At 37.1% G+C, this 22,195-nt stretch overlaps 1 protein-coding gene across 4 annotated transcripts in view; it reads left to right on the forward strand.

The window, feature by feature from the left end:
• The window catches only part of mylk4.L (myosin light chain kinase family member 4 L homeolog), a 97,315-nt gene that overhangs the window by 39,180 nt on the left and 35,940 nt on the right, over positions 1–22,195 (forward strand). The window contains exon 1 of one of the 4 annotated variants that reach the window (XM_041566266.1): positions 15,367–16,380. The exons of 2 other annotated variants lie outside the window; for them this stretch is intronic. In XM_041566266.1, the coding sequence (XP_041422200.1) occupies positions 15,685–16,380 (696 nt within the window). In that variant the 5' untranslated portion in view covers positions 15,367–15,684. Of the gene's footprint in view, positions 1–15,366; positions 16,381–22,195 lie in introns of those variants that run through there. One more of the 4 variants, XM_018267735.2, reaches the window with a different exon arrangement.

Raw genomic sequence — 22,195 nt, forward strand, 5'->3', positions numbered from 1 at the left:
TTTGGCTCTACACACTCAGGAACTTTGCTTTGAACTCGTTTCCTGAGAAGGGAGGTTAGCTACGTTAATAGCCAATATTTTATTAATGAACAGGGAGAATATAAAAATTCCTTCATTTACCCATCAGAAAGGGGCATTGTCGGCTTCCTTTTCCAACATAAAGACCTTAACATATTTTTTTAAACTGTTGGCAGAATGATCTTTTTTTAATTTTTTTTTACATTTGTAAGTTTAAACTTTAAGGGGCAAATTCACTAAGATGCGAAGTTGCGCCAGGCGCAACTTCGCCGCACTTCGCCAGGCGTAGTTTCGCCAGCGCTCCGCAAATTCACTAAAATCCAAAGTTGCGCTCAGGGGTAGCGTAAGGTTGCGAAGTTGCGCTAGCGTTGATTCGCTATATAAAGCGAAGTTACGCTAGCGAAGGCTAATTTGCATATGGCGCGAAATTCAAATTTCAATGGAGGAACACATATCTGCACTACAAATGCCTAGAAAACCTTCAAATCAGCAAATAAAAATTTTATTTTGCCCTACACATGTGCCCACTGTCTAGGTAAGTTGCCATGAGTCAGGAAATGTAGGGGGGAGGAAGGGGAGCCCCAAAAAATGTTCGATCTTTTTCAGCCTATCAGCCATCATGTAGAAAACACGCCAGCGTTTTTTTGGGACTTAGAAAAAAAATTGACTTTTTTTTAAACAATCCCTATCTACTCTATTGCGCTTCGCCAGGTCTGAGGTGGCGAAGGAAGTCTAGCGTAAAAGGTAGCGTTCAGTTCACTGCGCAAGTTAGTGAATTTGCGTAGTTTCGTCGCTAGCGAAAATTCGCCTGGCGTAAGGTTGTGAAGTAACACTAGAGAAACTACGCCAGCGTTCGTTAGTGAATTTGCGCAGTAGCGAAAATGCCAAACGCTAGCGTATTAACGCTAGCGTTTCGGCGCTTCGCGGCTTAGTGAATTTGCCCCTAAGTGATTTCTGAAAGCTATCCTGTTATAAATTTTTTTTTGTGATATCCAGGCTGTAGTCATCAGAAGGCTATTTAGGGTTTCTGGTACGTGCAAACGAATATAGTGATGCAGACAAAGCATCCACTTTTGTTCTCCTCTATTCTAATTTTAGAAACTTCTGTCTGCTATTCTCTGGTATCAGCATTCAGAACAAACATTGCTGATGTTATAGGGGCAGGGGCGCTTTGGGGCATTTTGGTGACAGAGCTATGATACTCCTTACCCCTGTGCTTATTTCTTCTTTCTTTGTCTAAAGGTGACCATACACATTCCAATTATGAGCTTTCCTTCAACCATTCTGGATATGTTCCCCTTCAAATTCACCCTATAAAAAATTTCCATTGTATCCAACGGACAAGATGACGGATATCCAAAGCTTTTGGGCTTACTCATAAAAAGCCACACGTCTGATTTAAAAACAGACATTGGCCCTTAAAGGGACATTTCACCTCATTGTTAACAAGTTCAGTGAATAGGACTGATTTTGCCTATTGTTTTAAATGAAAGAAATGTAAATTGTCAATAAAACTGTTGAAGTTGAAACTGATGATGACTAAAAACTGAATTACAGATGCAAAAGAATTCACCAATAAGAATGATGTTTGCTAACAATTTATCAGTACAGTACATTGCTGTCATATTAAATATGGCAATTATTGTGTAGTTTTAGTTTATATTTCACTGTAATCAAACATTCTACTGTTTAAGTCAAGTTTTGTGACAGAAAAAAAATCCAGCTCTGGTTAAAGGAGCAAAAAATATTTAACCAGGTTTATGCAAATCAGCCCTACTGCACTACATCCCTTACAATAGCTTAACTCTTGAGATCCTTGGAGTTGCATCAAACACAAAATGGTATCCATCTTTTGTACAAACATCCGCATTCAGTCAGGTCACATTCTTCAGAAAAATCAAAAGTGGTTGCTGGACAGTTAAAAAAAAGTACAATAACAATCTAGCATTAAGGTAGTTTAACCATGGTGCCCTCTATATACAGATACAGTATCCAGTACATTTAACAAGCAGTATGCAGATAAACACACCAAATCAGAGTGCTGACTGATATATATACAGTAACAAACAGGGGAAAGTTGTGCTCACCACTAGTTTTTAAAATCATTAGGCGGGGGTGCAATGAGGGTGTGACCACAAAAAACATATAGACAAATACAAGATTCCTCTGCACTCAACCCATTATCAATATATTTAAGACAGCGACATTTTGTGCATACTGCTACTGAAAAATGCCTTACCCTTTAAACAAAACAGGGATTGTTTGTCCATATATTGCAATATATTTAAGCTGGCCAACTACGTCAAAGTCATCCCATATCTGGCCAGTCCTATGCTCAATTTTCATCTGATTCATTAAGAATTCTATGGTTTAATTATACATTTTATAAAAGGGACGAATACGTTTTACCTGCAACTTACTAACTGCTTTCAAAGTAAAACTCCCAAACTTGGCTGCCCTTTTATTAGACACCAGTGGGATCACCTGACCATAGTTGGAGGGGGTGGGAGCTACAACATGGAGCTGGTCACTGCTCCTGTATAACTATAACAAACAGGGGAAAGTTGTGCTCACCACTTGTTTTTAAAATCATTAGGCGGGGGTGCAATGAGGGTGTGACCACAAATAAAATGATATATATACAGTCTATTGCTTGTGCAGCAAATTTGGTGTACTAGTAATTGGCAGTGAGTGGGATGATTGTGAATTATTTTAATCCCTAATAAAATTAAAGCATTAAAAACTGCTGCTAAAATATCATGGATAAAAGGTGACTTAAACTTACAGTATACGTGTATGCATTATATTAAAGTTAATTCTCCAGGCATATTCACATTTCTTCCCTTCCATCATTATTCATCTTATCACAATAACAGGCTATTGTTTCTAAGGTTACAATGTCAATTTGCAAATGTATATCTCAGATGGTGCTCAGTCATGTGCACCCATTGGTCACATATCAGAAAGGGTTACTCTGATCTGCTAGCTGCAAGATTTGTGTGGAATTCACCTGTTGCCCAGAGTGTTAGGAATAGATAATGGTTTATATGGAGCCTATGTGCTAAGTAATATACCCATACAAGAACTGCAAGTTATATGAATATTTATTAGAGAAACAATGAAAAGAAGGGCTTGCAGAGAGAAAAAACACGTCCAAGTTCAGACCAAGGGTGGAAATCAGACAACTGTAGCTAGGAACAGGCCAAATGTCGGGACAGGCAGAGGACTTGCAAAATCAGTTAACGGGCCGAGGTCAAAACCTGCAGATCAAATACCAGAGAGACAGGATAGGAACAGGACAGGAACAGGGTTACCAGGTCAAGAACAGGATCAGGAACAAGATCAGGAACATGGTCACAGAAACAGGAGCAAGATTATCACAGCACGAGGCTAAGAGTCCTTAGAAAGTCCAATAATCCAGCAAGGGCGAGTCTTGGAAGCAGGTTTAAATAGCTCTTTAACAAGTTATTGCCCATAGCAGGACAGGGGGCAAGATTGAGGCAGTGTCACAGAAGATATTTTGTCAGGGGCAGGCTGCCTCCACACTGCCTCCTGTGTCTCAAGCAGGAGGAACAGTGGCAGGAACACAACAGGTCCCTGGTTCGAAACCAGAGAGTTCCTGACAGAGCTTTTATATGATATAAAGTATAAGGTTGCTATAAAGTATCTGGCTGCAAAGTGCAATAGCACACACAATTATTCTCACAATTTTATTACTGCAGCAATAAGTAACACTGCTGATGAAAGAAAATATTCTTATATTCAGGGTCACTCCACAAAAGACACGGGCAGCAAAAAGCCATTTCTGGTAACTTTCCAGATTTTAAGCCAGAAATTTGTTTTTTCTGGTGCAAGAGAGTGCAATTGCACTCTCTGTACTAGCAATGCCCCCCTCCTGGACCCCTCAAGCTCAGGAGAGCTGGCTGCTGGCTGTTTGTATTAACTTGCAATGTTGTGCAGGAGTTGCAGTGTATATTAGAGTCCAAGGAAACTATAATACATGTAAATTGTAAAATATGTTAAAAAAATGTCATTAAAATTTAAATGTAAATATAAATAAATGACTACAGTATAAAGAATTCCACACGATAATGAAGTGCTCAACCCCTGTGTTCCGTCTCGTCAGACCAGGTGCTTAGTGGTCAATTACCCTCTCTGCCATGGGTATGGACTGAATACAGTATAAAGAATACCTTTAAATATATATAGTATCTTGTAATTAGATGAGTGCCATTCTATATATGTGACTTAAAACATTCTGACACAAAATATTCTATACATAGACTTTTCTGAAGGCACTAAGAAATAACTTTTATCATTACATCATTAAAGTTGGGCATAATTAGCAATTTGTTGCGGCAACATCTGGTTTATTTGAATGGTCCACAGCTGAGATGAACATGATATTGTATTTTAGGTTTGTGGCACACAGCACTATGTTTTATTTTATATTAGTCCAAGAATAATACCACTTTGTTCTGTAATTTAAAAGTGTTAGTTGGTGGAGGGAAGTAAGAAAACGGCATATTTATTGAAATTCTATAAAGTCGTTTAAAAAGAGGCACTAAAATGTCATCATCAGTACATTACTTGGGCTGGATTACAAATGATTGTACCAGGTTTAACTAAATGCCTTGTGTTGCATTAAATAAAACCCAGTGTTAAGTACATAAGTTTTCACAGAGTGAATACTATAAAGTCTAATCTTTTCCAGATGCCTACAAATGTAATGGAAAATAAATATGCCCACAGCTAATAATACCTGTAAAATGAATGGAATTAAACGTGTATTTACAATGTAATAGTGTTCCACAAGGCCCATTCAATTCAATGGCCCATTAGGTGCAAACATTATTTTATAGCTTTAGGTCAGGGATCTGAAACCCATGACTCTTTTGCTGGTACTCAAACAAGTTAAGTATCTATACTCCACAACTGTCTGCAAAGGTAACTGGGGCTTGCAGTTCAGCAACAATTGGAGATCCTTTTGGTGAATATAGTTGAAGTAGAGTCTAGCTTAAAACATATTTCTTTAGAGTTTAGTTATATTAGATACTAAGACTGTGGAACATATTTATTATAATTATTTATCTGCAAGAATATACAGAATGGCATATCAGTGTGCCTCCACTTTAGCATTGAAACAACCTTATTTTTTAACATTTACCCTAAAACAATTATTCCCTTCAATCAAGTGTGTTTCAGAATCTTCTACCACCTGTGAAGGTACATCGCAAACCTCTTTATGGTTCTGTAGTATCTGCATTGTTCTGAAGTCAGCAAGGTCAATAGCTATGCATATATCTTATTACATGCTTTACTTCAGGAATTTTGCAGTCTGTGTTTCACCACCTGTTACTGTCCTACAACTACCAGAATACCCTACAACGAATTGCTGTCAGGGGATGCTAGGAGTGGTAGATCAGGAACAGCTGATTGCAGAACAGCTCAGGGTCTTATGGTCATACATTATGTGAGTTATTTACTAAAATCTGAATTTTTCTGATTGTTTAAATAAAAAAAGCTTGACCAAATTCCAATCAATTTGACCTTATTTATCATTAAAATAACCCAAAAAAATTGGATTGTGGAAAGACTTGATAAAATCGAGTGAAACCCCGAATCATACTAATTTTTCAGACTTTACTGCAGAATCACTTTATTTTTTTCGGGTTATCATCCGAAAACCCCACATAGTTTTGATTATTGGCTAAACCCAGTGTAGACCACAATATCTTTAAATTGGGATAGGGGCATTTGCCAGTGACTTATGCATGACCTTGAGATGCTGGGTTTTCGGGTTCTGCCTTTTTGCAGCATCAGGGTATAATAAATATCGAAAAATTCAATTTTTTTTTGCCCAAAGAACCTGGACCAGAAAAAATAACGAGTTTAGTAAATAACCCCCTAAGAGTTCAGAAAACTATTGTAGCATCTTTTGGCTATGTACAGTACTTCATGCAGGACAGGAAATAATCACCGAGCCAGCAAGTACATGAACCATTACAGTTCATTTTAACTAGGGATGCACCGAATCCACTATTTTGGATTCGGCCGAACCCCCAAATCCTTTGTGAAAGATTTGGCCGAATACCAAACCGAATCCGAACCCTAATTTGCATATGCAAATTAGGGGTTGGAAGGGGAAAACATTTTTTACTTCCTTGTTTTGTGACTAAAAGTCATGCAATTTCCCTCCCTGCCCCTAATTTGCATATGCAAATTAGGATTTGGATTTGGTTCGGCCGTGCAGAAGGATTCGTCCGAATCCTGCTGAAAAAGGCCGAATCCCGAACCGAATCCTGGATTCGGTGCATCCCTTATTTTAACAGCCAGTTAGGTCTAATACACATGGGAACATTAAACTGATGGTCTGATGCTATAGTTTAGGCTACCAACCTGGACCAAAATAAGTAAATCAAATCTATTTGGCTGAGCATCAATTAGATATTAAACAGGGATAGTATGGTTTAGGGCAGGCATGTCCAAAGTGCGGTGCGGGGGCCAACAGTGGCCCGTTTTCAAATTTACACTGGCCCTCAGCCTCCATCATGAAAGTAATAATAATGAGGTCCCCCAGCACAGTGCGATCAGGAATCCCATAGCAGTAATATTAAGGCACATTAGTGAAATGATCTGCCACTTGGTCTATACTGCTACCTGTGTGCTGAAGGTGTTAGCAATAGACAAGTACTGGCACGTAGAGACGCGCTGTTTTCGCATTCTTCTTTAGGGCTGAAGGTGTCAATAGATGTACTGACGTGCCAGTACTGTAAACCAAAGAAGATTGGCGTCACTACGTTCCAACACGTGTCTATTGCTAACACCTTCAGCACACAGGCAGCACTTGGGTAGACCAAGTGGCACATCATTTCAGTAATGTGCCCAAATATTACTGCTACGATGACTCGATTCCTGTAATTTAATTTTAATGGTTCAAATGTAGGGCTGAATGGTCGGCCCCAACACATTTTCACCTCACCAAATCTGGCCCTCGTTGCAGAAAGTTTGGGCACCCCTGGTTTAGGGTCAATACAGCCATTGGCCAAAGTCTGCCCTTGTGTGGCCACCATTTTTGGTGCAATTAGCTGGCTAGCATGGACTGTTATGTGAGAGTAAGGGCAATCACAAATAGGCCAGCTATGTATGATTAGGGCTCAAATTATGGGGGGACAGGGAAGAGCCCAGTTCTGAGAGATGCAAAGGTACAATTTGGCTGCAAAAGGGGATAGGGCTTGTAAGTAGGGTTTGTACAAATCACAAACGGCATTTGGTCTGAAAAGAGAAGGAAAGGTATAATCACTTTCTGCTTCTAAGTTTGACTTTTCAAAGTTCATAAGCACCCTAGCCTCGGAGTTTCTGAGTAGAAGAAGATTACACTTCTATAGTAGTACTCTGGTCTGGTGTCTCAGTGAACAGGAGCCCAGGCCAGCAGGTCCAGGTCTACAACATTTTTCTAAGTCTTTACACATCGAATAAAAATCCTTCGATTGATGGCTAAAATCGTTCGATTCGAATGATTTAACCATTCGATCGAATGATTTTTATTTTTGACCGCAGGATTGCCAAATTTGTTGAAAAAAATTAGATTTCGTATTCAAAGTTTTTCAATTCGATGGTCGAATTTCGAATTTTTTGTACTTCGAAATTCGACCCTTGATAAATCTGCCCCTCAAAGTGCAAGGAGTGCAACTGTACAACTGTGCAGAGGTTAATAAGCCTGCAGCCAGTCAGAAATCAGTTTTTTCATTATAGCTTCTGGTCAAACATATATATTTATTTATATTATGAACTGTAATAAAGGAATTGCAAACTTGTGACCCTTAAGCTGCTATTAACTTAAGCTCCGGGCATCCTCATTTAGTGGCCAAATTCGAAATTCAATTTGATTAGCCCCTAGTGCTTATATAAAAAAATGCAAGAAATATATATATATTGTTTAAAAAAATAATACAAAAAAGCTCAGATTCAATATGAAACACAAATTTTCTATTTTTAGATTATAATTCCACAGAAAATAAGGATGAACTAGTATGTATACAATCAGTATTGAATCACTAATGTAGATAATAATAATAACATTTAATAATTGATTGAAAGAAATACAAGCATGGTTTAACATACTGGTTTAAAATATTACATACAGTATATAATCTTCTCATCTTCTATTCTAATCTGTGAATAAACACAGATATATACAGGCACTTGGACTTGAAATTAAAACTACTAGGCTTTGTTAAAAAATAATTGATCAGATGAACTGTAGAACTGTACTACCACATTTAATACAGAGTGGTACTATTTCCTTTCTAAAGACTGAAATACAAGATGATAATCACTGAGGTGGGATAAATATATCTCCACTTTAAAATCCAGACACAAGAAGCCTCTCTCATCACTACCACCACAATTAGATAATGGGTGTTTAGTTAAAAGAACATGTACAGTAATTACTGTGAGTTATGTGGTTGTGCAAGGTACAGTACTGCATAATTGTTTTGGAGAAGAAATAAAGTAAATAGCTTCCTTAGTACAAGTAGCTAGAAAATATGCTCTGGTTATGTCCCAGTGAAACAAGAAATACATTTATAGGAAAATATCATTATTACATAAAATATACTGTTTTATAAATGATTACCTCAAAGCACCTTACCTAAAAGCACACTTATAAAATACGTATATCTCAAAACTATAACAAAAAAATAACACCTTAACAGTATTGCTAACCCATAAAAGTATATAGTCACTAAGCTTGAGTGAAGGATTCGAAGTAAAAAAACTTTGAATTTTGAAGGGGTTTTTTTTGGGTACTTCGACCATCGAATAGGCTACTTCGACTACGACTTCAACTTCGATTCGAACATTTCGAAGTAAAAATCGTTCGACTATTCGACCATTTGATAGTCGAAGTACTGTCTACTTCACCACTTTAAACCTACCGAGCTACAATGTTAGCCTATGGCAGAGGTCCCCAACTTTTTTTACTCGTGAGCTACATTTAAATGTAAAAAGAGATGGGGAGCAACACAAGCATGAGAAAGTCCGTGGGAATGTCAAATAAGGGCTGTGATTGGCTGTTTGCTGGCCCCTATGTGGACTGGCAGCCTACATGAGGCTTTGTTTGTCAATACACCTGTTTTTTATGAAACCAAAACTTGCCTCTAAGCCAGGAATTCAAAACTAAGCACCTGCTTTGAGGCCACTGAGAGCAACATCCAAGGGGTTGGTGAGCAACATGTTGCTCGTGAGCTACTGGTTGGGGACCACTGGCCTATGGGGACCTTCCCCATAAGTTTTATAAGCTATTTGCACTAAATCGTTCGTCTTCGATATTCGAAGTCGAAGGATTTTACTTTGCGGGTTGAATATCGAGGGTTAATTAACCCACGATATTCGACCCTTAGTAAATGTACCTCCGTATGTAATAAAACTTTTTACTGAAAAAAAAACATAGCACTTTCAAGCAGGTCTTTAAAAATGTGCAATAGCAATTAAATTATTTAATTACTGTCCAATAACTGTCCAATGAACAATATTATAATACATATGTTTGCAATTTTTTTTCCATTTTAAATTTTATTTCGGCATATTTGTGTAAAGATGTACGACTTAAAATGAATAAAGGTGTAAGGCTAAGGCCAAAAGCTGCTGGAGGTATAAAAAAATAATAAATCAATAGTAAAAAAATAAATAGAAAGTCAAAGGTAATTCTGTGAAGCAATACTGTCAGTCACATTACTGAACCAATAAGAACAAAGCTTATTGCCATATAACAAACACAATAAAAAGTTACCAACTCTGCTCCACATGGCTGCATCATCCCTAAGGCATAGGATACTATCTGGTCTGCTATAGAGGGCGCCCTCCAATGTCCCCTGTGCTGCATAGTAATAAACATGAACAAACAATTCTTAAAAGGGCTGCTGTTAAACACTACAGGTTCATAATTGGAAGTTCTTACAAATGGTTGAGAAATATAATGCTGCACTGATAATGATTGTAGAGAAAGAAAAGAATGCAAAACATAAATATCACTATGGTAGCTTTAGCAAAAGCTGTGTAATAGTTTGTGAGTGAATAGAACCTACCCATGGCAACACAATCTTGTTGCAAAAATAACACATAAGGAAAATACTATATATGTCTTATGAGTGTTTGCTCACAAGTCATACACATCATACTATACAGAATATGTGTGCACATAATCAGTCCTACATCTTTGGCTAAACCTATTATGTAGTAGTTGAACTACAGCTAACTGAGACGTCTAATAAGAATGGACAGGGGGCTGGCCGGTAATGTAGGGGGGCGGGGCAGGTGACATCAGGGGCGGACTGATTATGTGATAATCAGCGATTGTCATTTACTTCAGTGTCCTGTTTGGATTTTCTAATTTGGAAATCTGGACTTTTCACCTGGGCAGCCTTCCAAAAACCGGGAAGTCCAGGTGAAATTTGGACAGGTGGCAACCCTAGATCAGTCCCACATCTCTGGCTAAACCTGTTATGTAGTAGTTGAACTATAGCTAAGCACATTATTAAGAGAGTGCTAAAAGCTAACTGCTGCAAGAGTACAGCTAGGAGGAGACATTGGAGCCCAACAATCATATACAAAGCTTATTAGTGACTCTGAGAGTTTGTCTGATGTCATTGAAGGGATATTAGGCTGCAAGATAATAATTGTAATCAACTGGCTGGTAGTGGATTAAATGATGCTGCTGTGTTAGTTCATGTAAAGCAGCCAGACAAGCACAGGAACTTCTGGTACATTTATTTCAACATGGCAGGTAGGTATGGCCTGCCTGATAATTGCTCTCGGCTTAGACAGGAAGAGGGAAACAGAAACAGGAAAATGTATCATTAGACAATGGCAAAACAGCACAAATGCCCTTAAAGGAGAATTCAACCCCTTTGGCACTAAAATCCCTCCCCCTCCCCTGTGTTGCCCCCCTCCCTCCTTCCCCCTTCCTATCTCCCCCCCCCCCGGGCAAATGCCCCTAACTTGCTAATGACCCCTCCATGCAGTTCCTCTCCTGTTGAGTTCATGGCAGCCATGTTCGTCCATGCGCTCTTCTTCCTGTATTCGCCGGCATTTGGTGGCACATGCGCAGTAGAGGGATTTATCGGTAAGGATCTACTGCACATGCGCCCGAAAGTCACAAAGTTTCCGTTTTCTTTTTTTTAAAGGGGGGCAACACAGGGGAGCGGGAGGGATTTTAGCACCGAAGGGGTTGAATTCTCCAAAATGCACACACAAGCAGGTTTCTACAATAAGAATAGCCATATCACCTAAAATGATCATATTTATGTTTTGTATACTTTCTTATTCTTTCTCTAGAATCATTATCAGTGAAGCATTATATTTCTCAGCCATTTGTAAGAACTTTCAATTATGAACCTGGAGTGTTTAACAGCAGCCCTTTTAAGGGATGATGCAGCCTTGTGGAGCAGAGCTGGCAACTTTTCATCTTGTTTGTTATATGGCAATACGCTTTGTTCTTATTGGTTCAGTACAATGTGACTGACAGTATTGCTTCACAGAATGGATATTTTATCTGCTTTCATTTTGTGGAAAGAATGAATCCTGTACTATAAAATCTTGCTTTCTGTCACAAACATCTATTTTGTCATTGAAATCTAGCTTGTCATGCACTAGTTACACTATTATATATTCTGTTTTTTTTTTTACATAATTCATTCTGTAAGTAACTCTACACATAAGTGTGTCTGTTACATGGATTTTATACATTTGTGAGACAGATTGATTGGCAAAATGTATAGAATGGAGTTTGTAATATGATGACATCTTTTTGTGCACTAACCAGATTTTGTTCTCATTCTTTAATAGAAATAAGTCTTTTGTATTTTTTTCTTCGTATATGGTCAAAAATACTTATATACCATGAGAGACATTCATACTCTGTGTTAGGGATAATTTTGTATACAGAATGGATTTGGGACAAACGGCACCCCATAACTATTACTAACGCAATATTAAAAACGAATATGGTTATTCTCTTTAATACTCCAAACATTTTCACACCGCTGTTATGTACATTCTGTACAAGTCTACAGGCACACTAAAAGTACAGTGGCAGTTCACTTAGTTCTAAGCTATGTCCAGAATCGAACAGTATCTGGTGTACTCTGTAACAGATTTCTGCAAATAGCCATGTTGACAGAAACACAATGTTCTACTTGGGGTATAAGTTGATAATAGAATGTGTGACTGGGAAATGCAAGCTTTCGGGACTTCTTAGGTCCCTGCTTAAGGGACCTAAGTATTATTTGGTAACAAACTTTAAATATGTTTCATTTACAGTATGTTTTTAACTTAAATGAGCTCATCTGCCTTTTTTAATGTACAGGTATGGGATTAAATAAACCTAATAGGATTATTTTGCCTCCAGTAAGGGTTACTTATATCTTATATGGGATCAAGTACAAGGTACTTTTTTATTATTTACCATTAATAATGGGTTTCCAGATAACAGATCCCATACCAGTACTAGGATGTATACAAAGTTAAACCCAATTAACATTTTCTGGATTTTTTTTTTTGTTTTAGGGCAAGCAAAAATAAAACAAGTATATCAGAAGTAAGCATTACCGTAATTTGTTTGTAAAAACTGTTCCTTAAAACTGGCATTACATACAGCAATAATGACAACGGGTGGCTTATCCCCTGAAACATTGAGTGTATCGTGTTACAATCTGTGGTTAATAAATGGGTTGAACGCCCTTACACGCAATGACACCTTTTATATCACAATTTTGTTTCTGCATATTGCAGTCTATTCAGATTTAAGCAGCACTATACTTTAAGGGATATACTGTATTTAAAATCAAATCCATAGACAATAATGAACAGTTCTATGATGATAGATCAATGAGCTCTTTATGTGTGAGAGAGCTTTAAGGGTTTGTGCTACAGTTACTTTTTTTTAAACTTGGATTTTCCTGAAATTCATATTACCAAGCAGTAGCTGAGTCAGGGTTCCCAAAGGGACATTTGTCAATCCCCGCAGAGCAGTTGCGACAAATGAATAGGGTGCACGTGTCACTCGATTCAATTGCATTAAGTGCATCCTAAGTGACCCCCTTATATGTAAAACAAATGTATTAAACATCTGCTGCAGTTTGGTGAAATTTTTATAATTGCATCATTTCCCATTTAAACATGAACTGTATTATTATTAGGAACATCAAGGTATCAATTTTCTACACTGACACTCAATCAAACATACCGTATATACTCGAGTATAAGCCGACCTGAATATAAGCCGAGGTACCTAATTTTACCTACGAAAACTGGGAAAACTTATTGACTCAAGTATAAGCCTAGACACAACTACAGCCCTGTCTCCCAGCAGCGCACATTCCGCCAAAGCGACCCCCCCAGCGATCAACCGGACTTCTTTGCAAAGTTGATGGTGACAGAGAATTGCCAAACGGATTACTGTGTGCATTGTCCCACTACCATGTGCAGAGGGCGCTGTGTGATATTGCCATCACTGTTAATCCTTCATATAACCAACAGAGGGCGCTGTGTGATATTGCAGTCACTGTTATTCTTTCATATAACCAACAGAGGGTGCTGTGTGATATTGCAGTCACTGTTAATCTTTCATATAACCAACAGAGGGCGCACTGTTATTCTTTCATATAACCAACAGATGGCGGTGTGTGATATTGCAGTCATTGTTATTCTTTCATATAATCAACAGAGGGCGCACTGTTATTCTTTCATATAACCAACAGATGGCGCTGTGTGATATTGCAGTCTCTCCCCAAGCGAACTGTTGGTATAGGAATGATTAAAAGTGACTGCAATCTCAGCTACTGCCCACTGACTCGAGTATAAGCCGAGGTAGACTTTTTCAGCACATTTTGGATGCTGAAAAACTCGGCTTATACTCGAGTATATACGGTATACCTGTAGATTTTAATTTTATTGTCACTTTCATATTTGAATCCTATAGGTCTTCATGTCTACAAGTGCAATTTCAAACGCAATCACCATGTTTTTTTCCGATAATGCAGCATCTTTTCCCCAGAATTCCAGTGTTGTTCTAGACACAAGGTAATATTGCACCTTATGCAATTATGGCTGGTGCATCAAAAATAAACTGTATTGTGCTTGCACTTTACTCTAAATTGGATGCTATTGAGTTTTCCAAGTCCCATTAGCACCATTTCGTTGCAGAATGAGGTATGGGCATAATTTTCTTTGTGCCTATTGACACATGGCACTGAGGGAACCCTGGAGCTGCCGCCTGGTAGTTCTTGGTTTCCTGTGTGTCAGTAGGTCAAACAAGGACTGAGCTGTCCCAAGCACAAGGATACTAAAGTACAACAAGCGCATTTTGATGCAAGTACAGTACCTTTAAAGGAGAAGGAAAGGCTAAATCTATGTAAGCTTTATCAGAAAGGTATATATGAATACACTAGTAAACCCTCAAAGTAATGCTGCTCTGAATCCTCTGTCAAAAAACCACCACATTTCTTTCCTTCTATTGTGTAGACATGGGCATCTGTATCAGACTTCCTGTTTTCAGCATACACCTCCAGGGCTAGGGCTTGAGCATGCTTAATTTGCTCCTCTATGCCTCTCCCCCTTCCTTTTCTCCCTCCTTCCTACTTTCCCTGCTGTAATCTGAGCCCAGAGCTATGAGAGAGCAGGGAGAGACTCAGGCAGGAAGTAATGTCACAACAAGCTAATATGTCAGCTGCTATCCTAAACAAACAGAGAGTGTTCTAGAGCTGTTTACTCGGGTATGGTAAAGTATTCTGCGGAATAAATATAGTGTTATAGCTTGCACTATTGTGGCTAATCTATTGGCAATAAACTGCTTCAGTAGCTTACCTTCTCCTTTAATGAATGAGGTTTTAAGAATAACTGACTGTTGGAAATTTGCCCAAACATGACTGTGGTAGCGGATGTATGCAAACCCTTATTTTATTTAAGACAATCTCTTTTAGCAACTAATCTCGCTTCCAATTCATTAATTTTTCTCTTTAATGTAGTCTTTCTTAAGTTCTTATATTATTTGGACATAATCAAAAATGACAATTTTTATTACTTTGAGATTTTAATTAAAAATATTCAATTGGTAAACCAAGTCAGAATTAAGAAAAAAATAAGACAAGTTAAAAAATCTTTAACAAAGCTTCATTTAAAATGCCTATGACAGAGATGCTATACAAGAGCATCATTTTTAAAGTGTCATAAAGAGGCTTTATCCTTTGTAAGTGAAAAGATCATGTTACATGAAACAAGCCTGAAGCTGACAAACAAGAACAGAACTGCCTGCTTCTCAGATGTCCTGTAGGCCTTATGCTGTCAAATTACATTGGCGTGAGAACAGACTATGTTCCCTGTTACACTTCTGATGTCACGAAGCAGAGTGCATTTAGGACACACAAGATTTTCCTGTCCCTATTCAACTCTACAAGCTGAATAAGAGACAGTTTGTTCTTCCCAATCCAATTTTCGCTGTTTGTGAATGGACTTGATTTCTTCAGGATGGCTTTAAGAATGTATTACAGATGAAGATATGGCATGCATTTAGAACAATCTGATACAGCTGGGATTGGAAAAGAGAGAACACGTTTCATCTTCTGAAAACTCAGCAGAATATATATTTCCCCTGACTAAGCATTCACAATGAGTAGACCCAGTAACGTTTCTAAGTCATCCTTGGTAAACTCTCTGGCCAAGAGGTATGATCCAAAAGCCTTACAGAATCAAGGACCTGTCACTGCAAAAAAAACACCACAACCTCAACCTGTTTGCAATTACTCTAAGACACCTGTGAACTTAAATAACACCATGGATACAAATTTAGAAATTTTGAATCAAAAGATGGACAACGTATTGATGACACAAAATAATGTTGTTGAAAAACTGGACAATATTATGCAAGATATAGGGGGCATTGAAAGAGACATTGAATTCATGAAGTCGGATACCACCAAAACAGAGCATGTGAGTGAGAGCTCTAAAGACAAAGTGAAAATGTCAGACATTAAGGAACTTTTTGTGGAAATGATCACAAACCTTACATCTATTAACAAATATGCAGAGCATCAAGCTCAAAAACTGCATGGGGTGGAACAGATACTTCTCGGCGCACAAAATGTCATACATTTTATAATGGAGGAGATGAAAATTAAAGAAATGTTCACTTTTGTCCAGAAAAAAGAAACTCCCTTAAAGCCTGTCATTGTTGGTAACAAAATTAGGAAGGAAGAAACAGAAATACAGAAACAAAGAGGTGAAATGAAAGGAGTAAAAAAAAATGTAAAAACCCGGGATTCAACGAGAAAGTGGAAAAGTTGTCTAAATGGCAAAAAAATTAAGGTGAGACTAATTATTTATTTAGATTTAAATGTATTTTGGACTTTTTATATTGATTATATCTCACTAATGTTTCTTATGTTGTAGAAAATGTTTTTTATAGTCAGACATGAACAGAGTAGCATGTGTTTCTGTCCTGTCCACCTGCTGAGTGTCCTGAGGGCTGTATAAACATACTATTTTCTGACATTGTGTGACATTCTGGAATAGAAAGGTCTTTTACTGTGGCTTTTGAATAGCAACACATTTGCCAGTGTTTATAAAATAGTTGATTTGCAGCTTCTATTGCAACTAAGAGCAGAAAATCAGAAGTCAAAAACCTAAACGAACATCTTCAAATCTATGGTATAATCACATTCAACAATATGTATGCCTTATATAATAATCTGCTTGCTAATGGACAAAAGGGGCGGCATTGTCACATTACTGTTGATATATTTTAGCAAAATACATAAACTGGCACTGTCAATCAATGCTGACTATATTGTACAAAGGGCCATAAATAGGTTGATGTGAAAAACATATCTCATGAAACTCAATAGAATTTATTTTAGAGAATGCTGTCTCAGTGCACTTCTGCCTTCCAGCACTCAGGTCCTTGGTTTAATTTTGCTTTGGGCACTATCTGCAAGGAGATTGTATGTTTTACCTGTGTTATTTATATTATTGTTAGGTCATTATAAAGCACCACCATATTCTGAATCTCTGTACAAGAAATGGATGTATACATTGAACATATTGATTTAGTTATAGATTTAAGCATGTAAATATAATGTGCTGTTACCTTGCACTAGTAATAGTTATTGTGTGTTTGCATTAGAAACATTATATATATATATATATTGCCAATGCCAGTGAAATTTACAAGCACTTGTCATAAAGATGTACTAGATTTCCTTGATGTCAGAATCTTCCGAACAGCTCACGGGATTGGTACTACATTGTTCCGTAAGAATACTGATCGGAATTCTTTATTGCATGTGCATAGCTTCCATCCCCCAGCTGATTGAAGTCCAGTCCATACCCTATACACAGTTTCTGATAGTGTTTAGAGTCAATACTGACCTTGTGGTAGCACAACAGCAAGCAATGCATATGAGAGACCAGTTTCTGGAAAGAGGCTATACACTTGGTTTTCTTAATGATGAAATGGACAAGGCTTGCAGATCATCTGGGCTACAGAAAGGAACAATGAAACGTGCATCTAACAAACTTGAAAGTATGCTGCTTGTTACCAATTACATGCCAGTGAATCAGCAGGTCATTAAGACTGTGAAAAAACATTGGCCAATATTACAATTAGATTCCAGTCTGCCATTCACAGAAATGCCTCCTCCTGTCTGCGCCTACAGATTGAGGGATTTATTAATGGTGACGGATTTACGATCTGGGATTGTTGATACATGGTTGCTTCTAGGTAAGCCAGGATGCTTTTGATGTGGTGGTTGTAAGACCTGTGGCTGTTTACTCACAGGTGTAAATGTTTACTAACTCAATTAGTGGTAAGAAATATAAGATCCGACACCGATTGTGCTGTACCATGGATCATGTGATATATTGTATTTTATGCCCTTGTGGCTTATATTATGTTGGAAAATGTGTTACCTTGTTTCGACAACGTATGAATAACCACGCCAAAGTATGAATTGTTGTTGATATTAACTGGACCCACAGGCTGCATTACAAGGAATAATTACGATTCACTAACTTCGAGTGAAGGATTCGAAGTAAAAAAACTTTGAATTTCTAAGTGTTTTTTGGGCTACTTCAACCATCGAATGGGCTACTACGACCTTCGACTATGACTTTGAATCGAACTAGTCGAACTAAAAATCGTTCGACCATTCGATAGTCGAAGTACTGCCTCTTTAAGAAAAAACTTCGACCCCCTAGTTCGCCATCTAAAAGCTACCGAACTCAATGTTAGCCTATGGGGAAGGTCCCCATAGGCTTGGCTAACTTTTTTTGATCGAAGGATATTCCTTCGATCGTTGGATTAAAATCCTTCGAATCGTTCGATTTGAAGGATTTTATCGTTCGATCGAAGGAATAATCCTTCGATCGCACTATTTGCGCTAAAATCTTCGACTTCGATATTCGAAGTAGAAGGATTTTAATTAACCCTTTAATTAATTTTAATTAACCCTCGATATTCGACACTTTGTGAATCGGCCCCTAGGTGATCGGACCTCATTTAGAGATATGGGGAGCTATGCTTCGGACTGATAGTTATAGTTCCACTATTGTTTTAAAGGTAAAGTGGGGTTTTTGTTAAGGGTTGAAGCACGGGTCCTCTGGGTGTTTTATATGACATAATGATGTTTTTTTAATGTTATATCCTATGGTATTAAATGTTAGATATGTACACTTTAATAGTAATATGTGTGTTTTACTGCCTGTTCACTATCCTGATGATGGTCCTGTGTGGACCGAAATGCATCAACATGGCGTTTGAATAAATAATACTTTTTTGTGAAAAAATGTGTGCCGTGAGTGATATTTTCTATTTGGACTGTACTATATTTGGTGAGCACCCGTCCTGTGTTATTGGGAGTGGTGAGTGACGATTTTTGGTTATATATATATATATATATATATATATATATATATATATATATATATATATATAAAAACACTATTCACAAAATATACTTTCATACTGATGAAAGTGCAAGGTGCAAAGTACAAGGTGCACTGCTAATCAGTGTTCACATTGTTAAGTTGCAGCAACTTTTGGCACATGCTGCAAAGTGGGTGTTTGCAATCGCAGTGGAATATCTAACAGCATAAAGCTTCAAGGCATAAACACTCCAATATTTTTGTGGAATGTTTAATCAATTTCCTTGATGATCTATGAAGGGGTTCATCAGCAAGAAAGGATACTCCTTCCATGTTTTGCATAAGCTCTTTTAGGTCTTTTCAGCCTTATAAATGAAAGGTGCAAAAATATTATCTAAACTTCCAAAAATAAATCCATATAAATTTTTTACACACCCATACATTATTGCTCAGGTTAAGAGGACCCCACGATATCTGTTCCACAAGCTAAATGAATAGTGGGACTTGAAGTCTCCTGTTTTCCATGGTAGGCAGTGCACAGATTCTCTGGAAAGCAGAGGGACTTCAAATCCCAAAGTCCATCAATTCAGCATGGAACAAGCTAAGTAAGGGGTTGAATGGAGTTGAACTGCCTTAGGAGCTAGCAATTCAGACAATATTTGTGTACCATTTTTACATAAGCCTAATGAATGAATGTCTCCCTTTACATTCCAAGATTTACTAGGACAGTAAATAAGTGTTTCTTCAGACTATGCTTTAATGAAAATTTTGGACAGCGATAATATCACCACAAATCTCAACATAACTGGCTTTCAAACATGCTCTAAATCCCACAGTCTTGAAACCTCTGACAAAGAGATATATGTAACATACCTTATCAAAGGAAGAAGATGAAAAACATTTCAAGATACCCCCTAAAATGTCCCATACCCCAGTCTGACTTTGTGGGGGTTATTTACTAAAACTCAAATTAATCAGATTTTATATTAAAACAAAGTCAACCAAACTCCCTACTACAAACTGAACTCATTTATCAATGGCTTTTCTTGAAAAAGTGGGAGCAACAAAATGTTGCAACAAAACCGAGCATCAATTCGTATTGTACGACTGATGCTCTGAAAACAAGACTTTATCCAATTGTTGCTGCAAAAACTCTACTTTTTCAGATTAGCAGATGAAAACCCAGATTTTGGATGAGATTCAACTGAATCAGAAAAGGGTTTACCACGTGAAAGTCATGGACAAGGTGCAATTTGAGATGCAATTCAATTCAGAAAACTTATCTCACTGTTTATCACTGTGACCTTGACTTCTACATGACCTTGACAGGTTTAAAATGAAGTATTTTTGGATTTTTAGCAGCTTTGGGGTATAATAAACTTTTAAAAATTGGGGGTTTTTTCATGAAAAATTTAAGTTTTCCCCTTTAAAAACTTGACCAGATAAATTTGAGGTTTAATAAATGGGCCCCTATATGATTTCATTATTTTTTTTGGAAAATTTCTGTATAATTTTCCCTTCAACATGGAACAATTTGCATTTCCATCAAGCGTGTACTTAATGTCTGGAAATAAGTGCGTAAAACAGATTAAAGCATCCCAAGCTTGCTGAATGTTGATATTTGTGTTTAGGCTGCACATTCCCTTTACACAACATGAGAGCATATGATAGGCTACTTTATAAATTGACGTCTTTGCAGGCATGCATTCTCAAGAAAGAACATACTGGTACTCGTCACCTCTAAAAATGTTGTCTTCAAATTAAAAAAAAAACCCTGCAACAAGTTCAAAGAGAAAGGACAAAACTTGTATCTGTTTTTTCCTATGCTTAAATATATTTTCAGACCTGTCATAATTACATTGATTTTACTTTTACAGTGAATGTAATGTCACACAGAGCTATTTAAAAGGTATGAAACAAAGCCTGTTAACAAAATGCAATGATTTAGGCAAGGGCTTTAAATAAACAACACCCATGAGACAAAAGCTTTCCAGTTGCAACAGCTGCTGTACTAATGGCAAAAACAAAAAAACAGCAATCTCCATTTAGAAGAAACATTTTACTGAAATAATGACATTAAAACAAATAATTCTGTTATTTTAAAAACGATTTCCCTTTTCTCTGTGGTGATAAAACTGTACCTTGTACTCGTCTGTAACTAAGTTACGTAGTTATGTATCTATATTGGTGGAAAAACAATCCTATTAGATTTATATACTGTTAAAATATTTTTTAGCATTTTTAACGGCCTTAGTATGTTATAGAATGGCTAATTCTAAGCAACGTTTCAACTGCCCTTCATTTTTTCTTTTTTTTATATTATATTTTTCTGAATAGCTGCTGAATAAAACGCTAAATAACTCAAAAACCTGGATATTACGTTTTTCGCGCAATCTATGCCATTGAAACGTCGTCCTCTGGGACCGGGTTCTACTGTATTCTTCATTTACATGTACCATAGTGTGTAATTAATGTTATTTTAGGAAACTGACTGAAAGAAACAGGTGTTTAAGTAATAAGAGACACTTTAGATTTAATTTGCCCCATAAAATAAAGTTTCAGTAACAAGATCTCATGAAGGCTTGTAATACATTATGCAATACACCATGGCTCTTCATTACATCTGACTGTGGTATTGCACACCACTATTCTGCTGAATGCAGTTTTTATATAACAGTGGGTGTTTTTTTTAGTTTTGCTTGCGATGGCATTTCCCATGATCCAATGTATGTTTAAGTAATCTAATAATTCTTAAGAAGTTAAATTCAAACTCATTTATCTCCAAAAGTGTTTTTAGTGACCATTTGTAATTTAGTGAGCCTTTCAGGGTTTCCATAGAAAAACTTGATACATGACACAGGATAAAAAGACATATTGCAGTACAAAAAATAATATGCTTATTTGTAATATTTATAAGTATTCTGTATATCTGACTTACAGCAGGGAGTTTTTCACCTTTGAATAAATCCTTCCAAACTCTATGGCTACTAGGATTTAGACACGGTGTAAGTTGATTCACATAAGGAGTAGGTGTAACTGCAAGGCTCCTTAGTTATGAATAGAAGACAAAGATGATTAGCAACAAAAGGGACAAAGTCAGGACAGGTTTCAATCAAGTGTATCTTTTAAAGGAGAACTAAACCCTAAAAAAAGAATATGGCCAAAAATGCCATATTTTATTTACTAAACCTAAGGTTTCAGCTTCTCAATAGCAGCAGTTATCCAGGAATTTAACTTTGTCACAGGAGGTCACCGTCTT

This window comes from Xenopus laevis, chromosome 6L, assembly GCF_017654675.1.
Source record: "Xenopus laevis strain J_2021 chromosome 6L, Xenopus_laevis_v10.1, whole genome shotgun sequence".
Taxonomy (NCBI): domain Eukaryota; kingdom Metazoa; phylum Chordata; class Amphibia; order Anura; family Pipidae; genus Xenopus; species Xenopus laevis.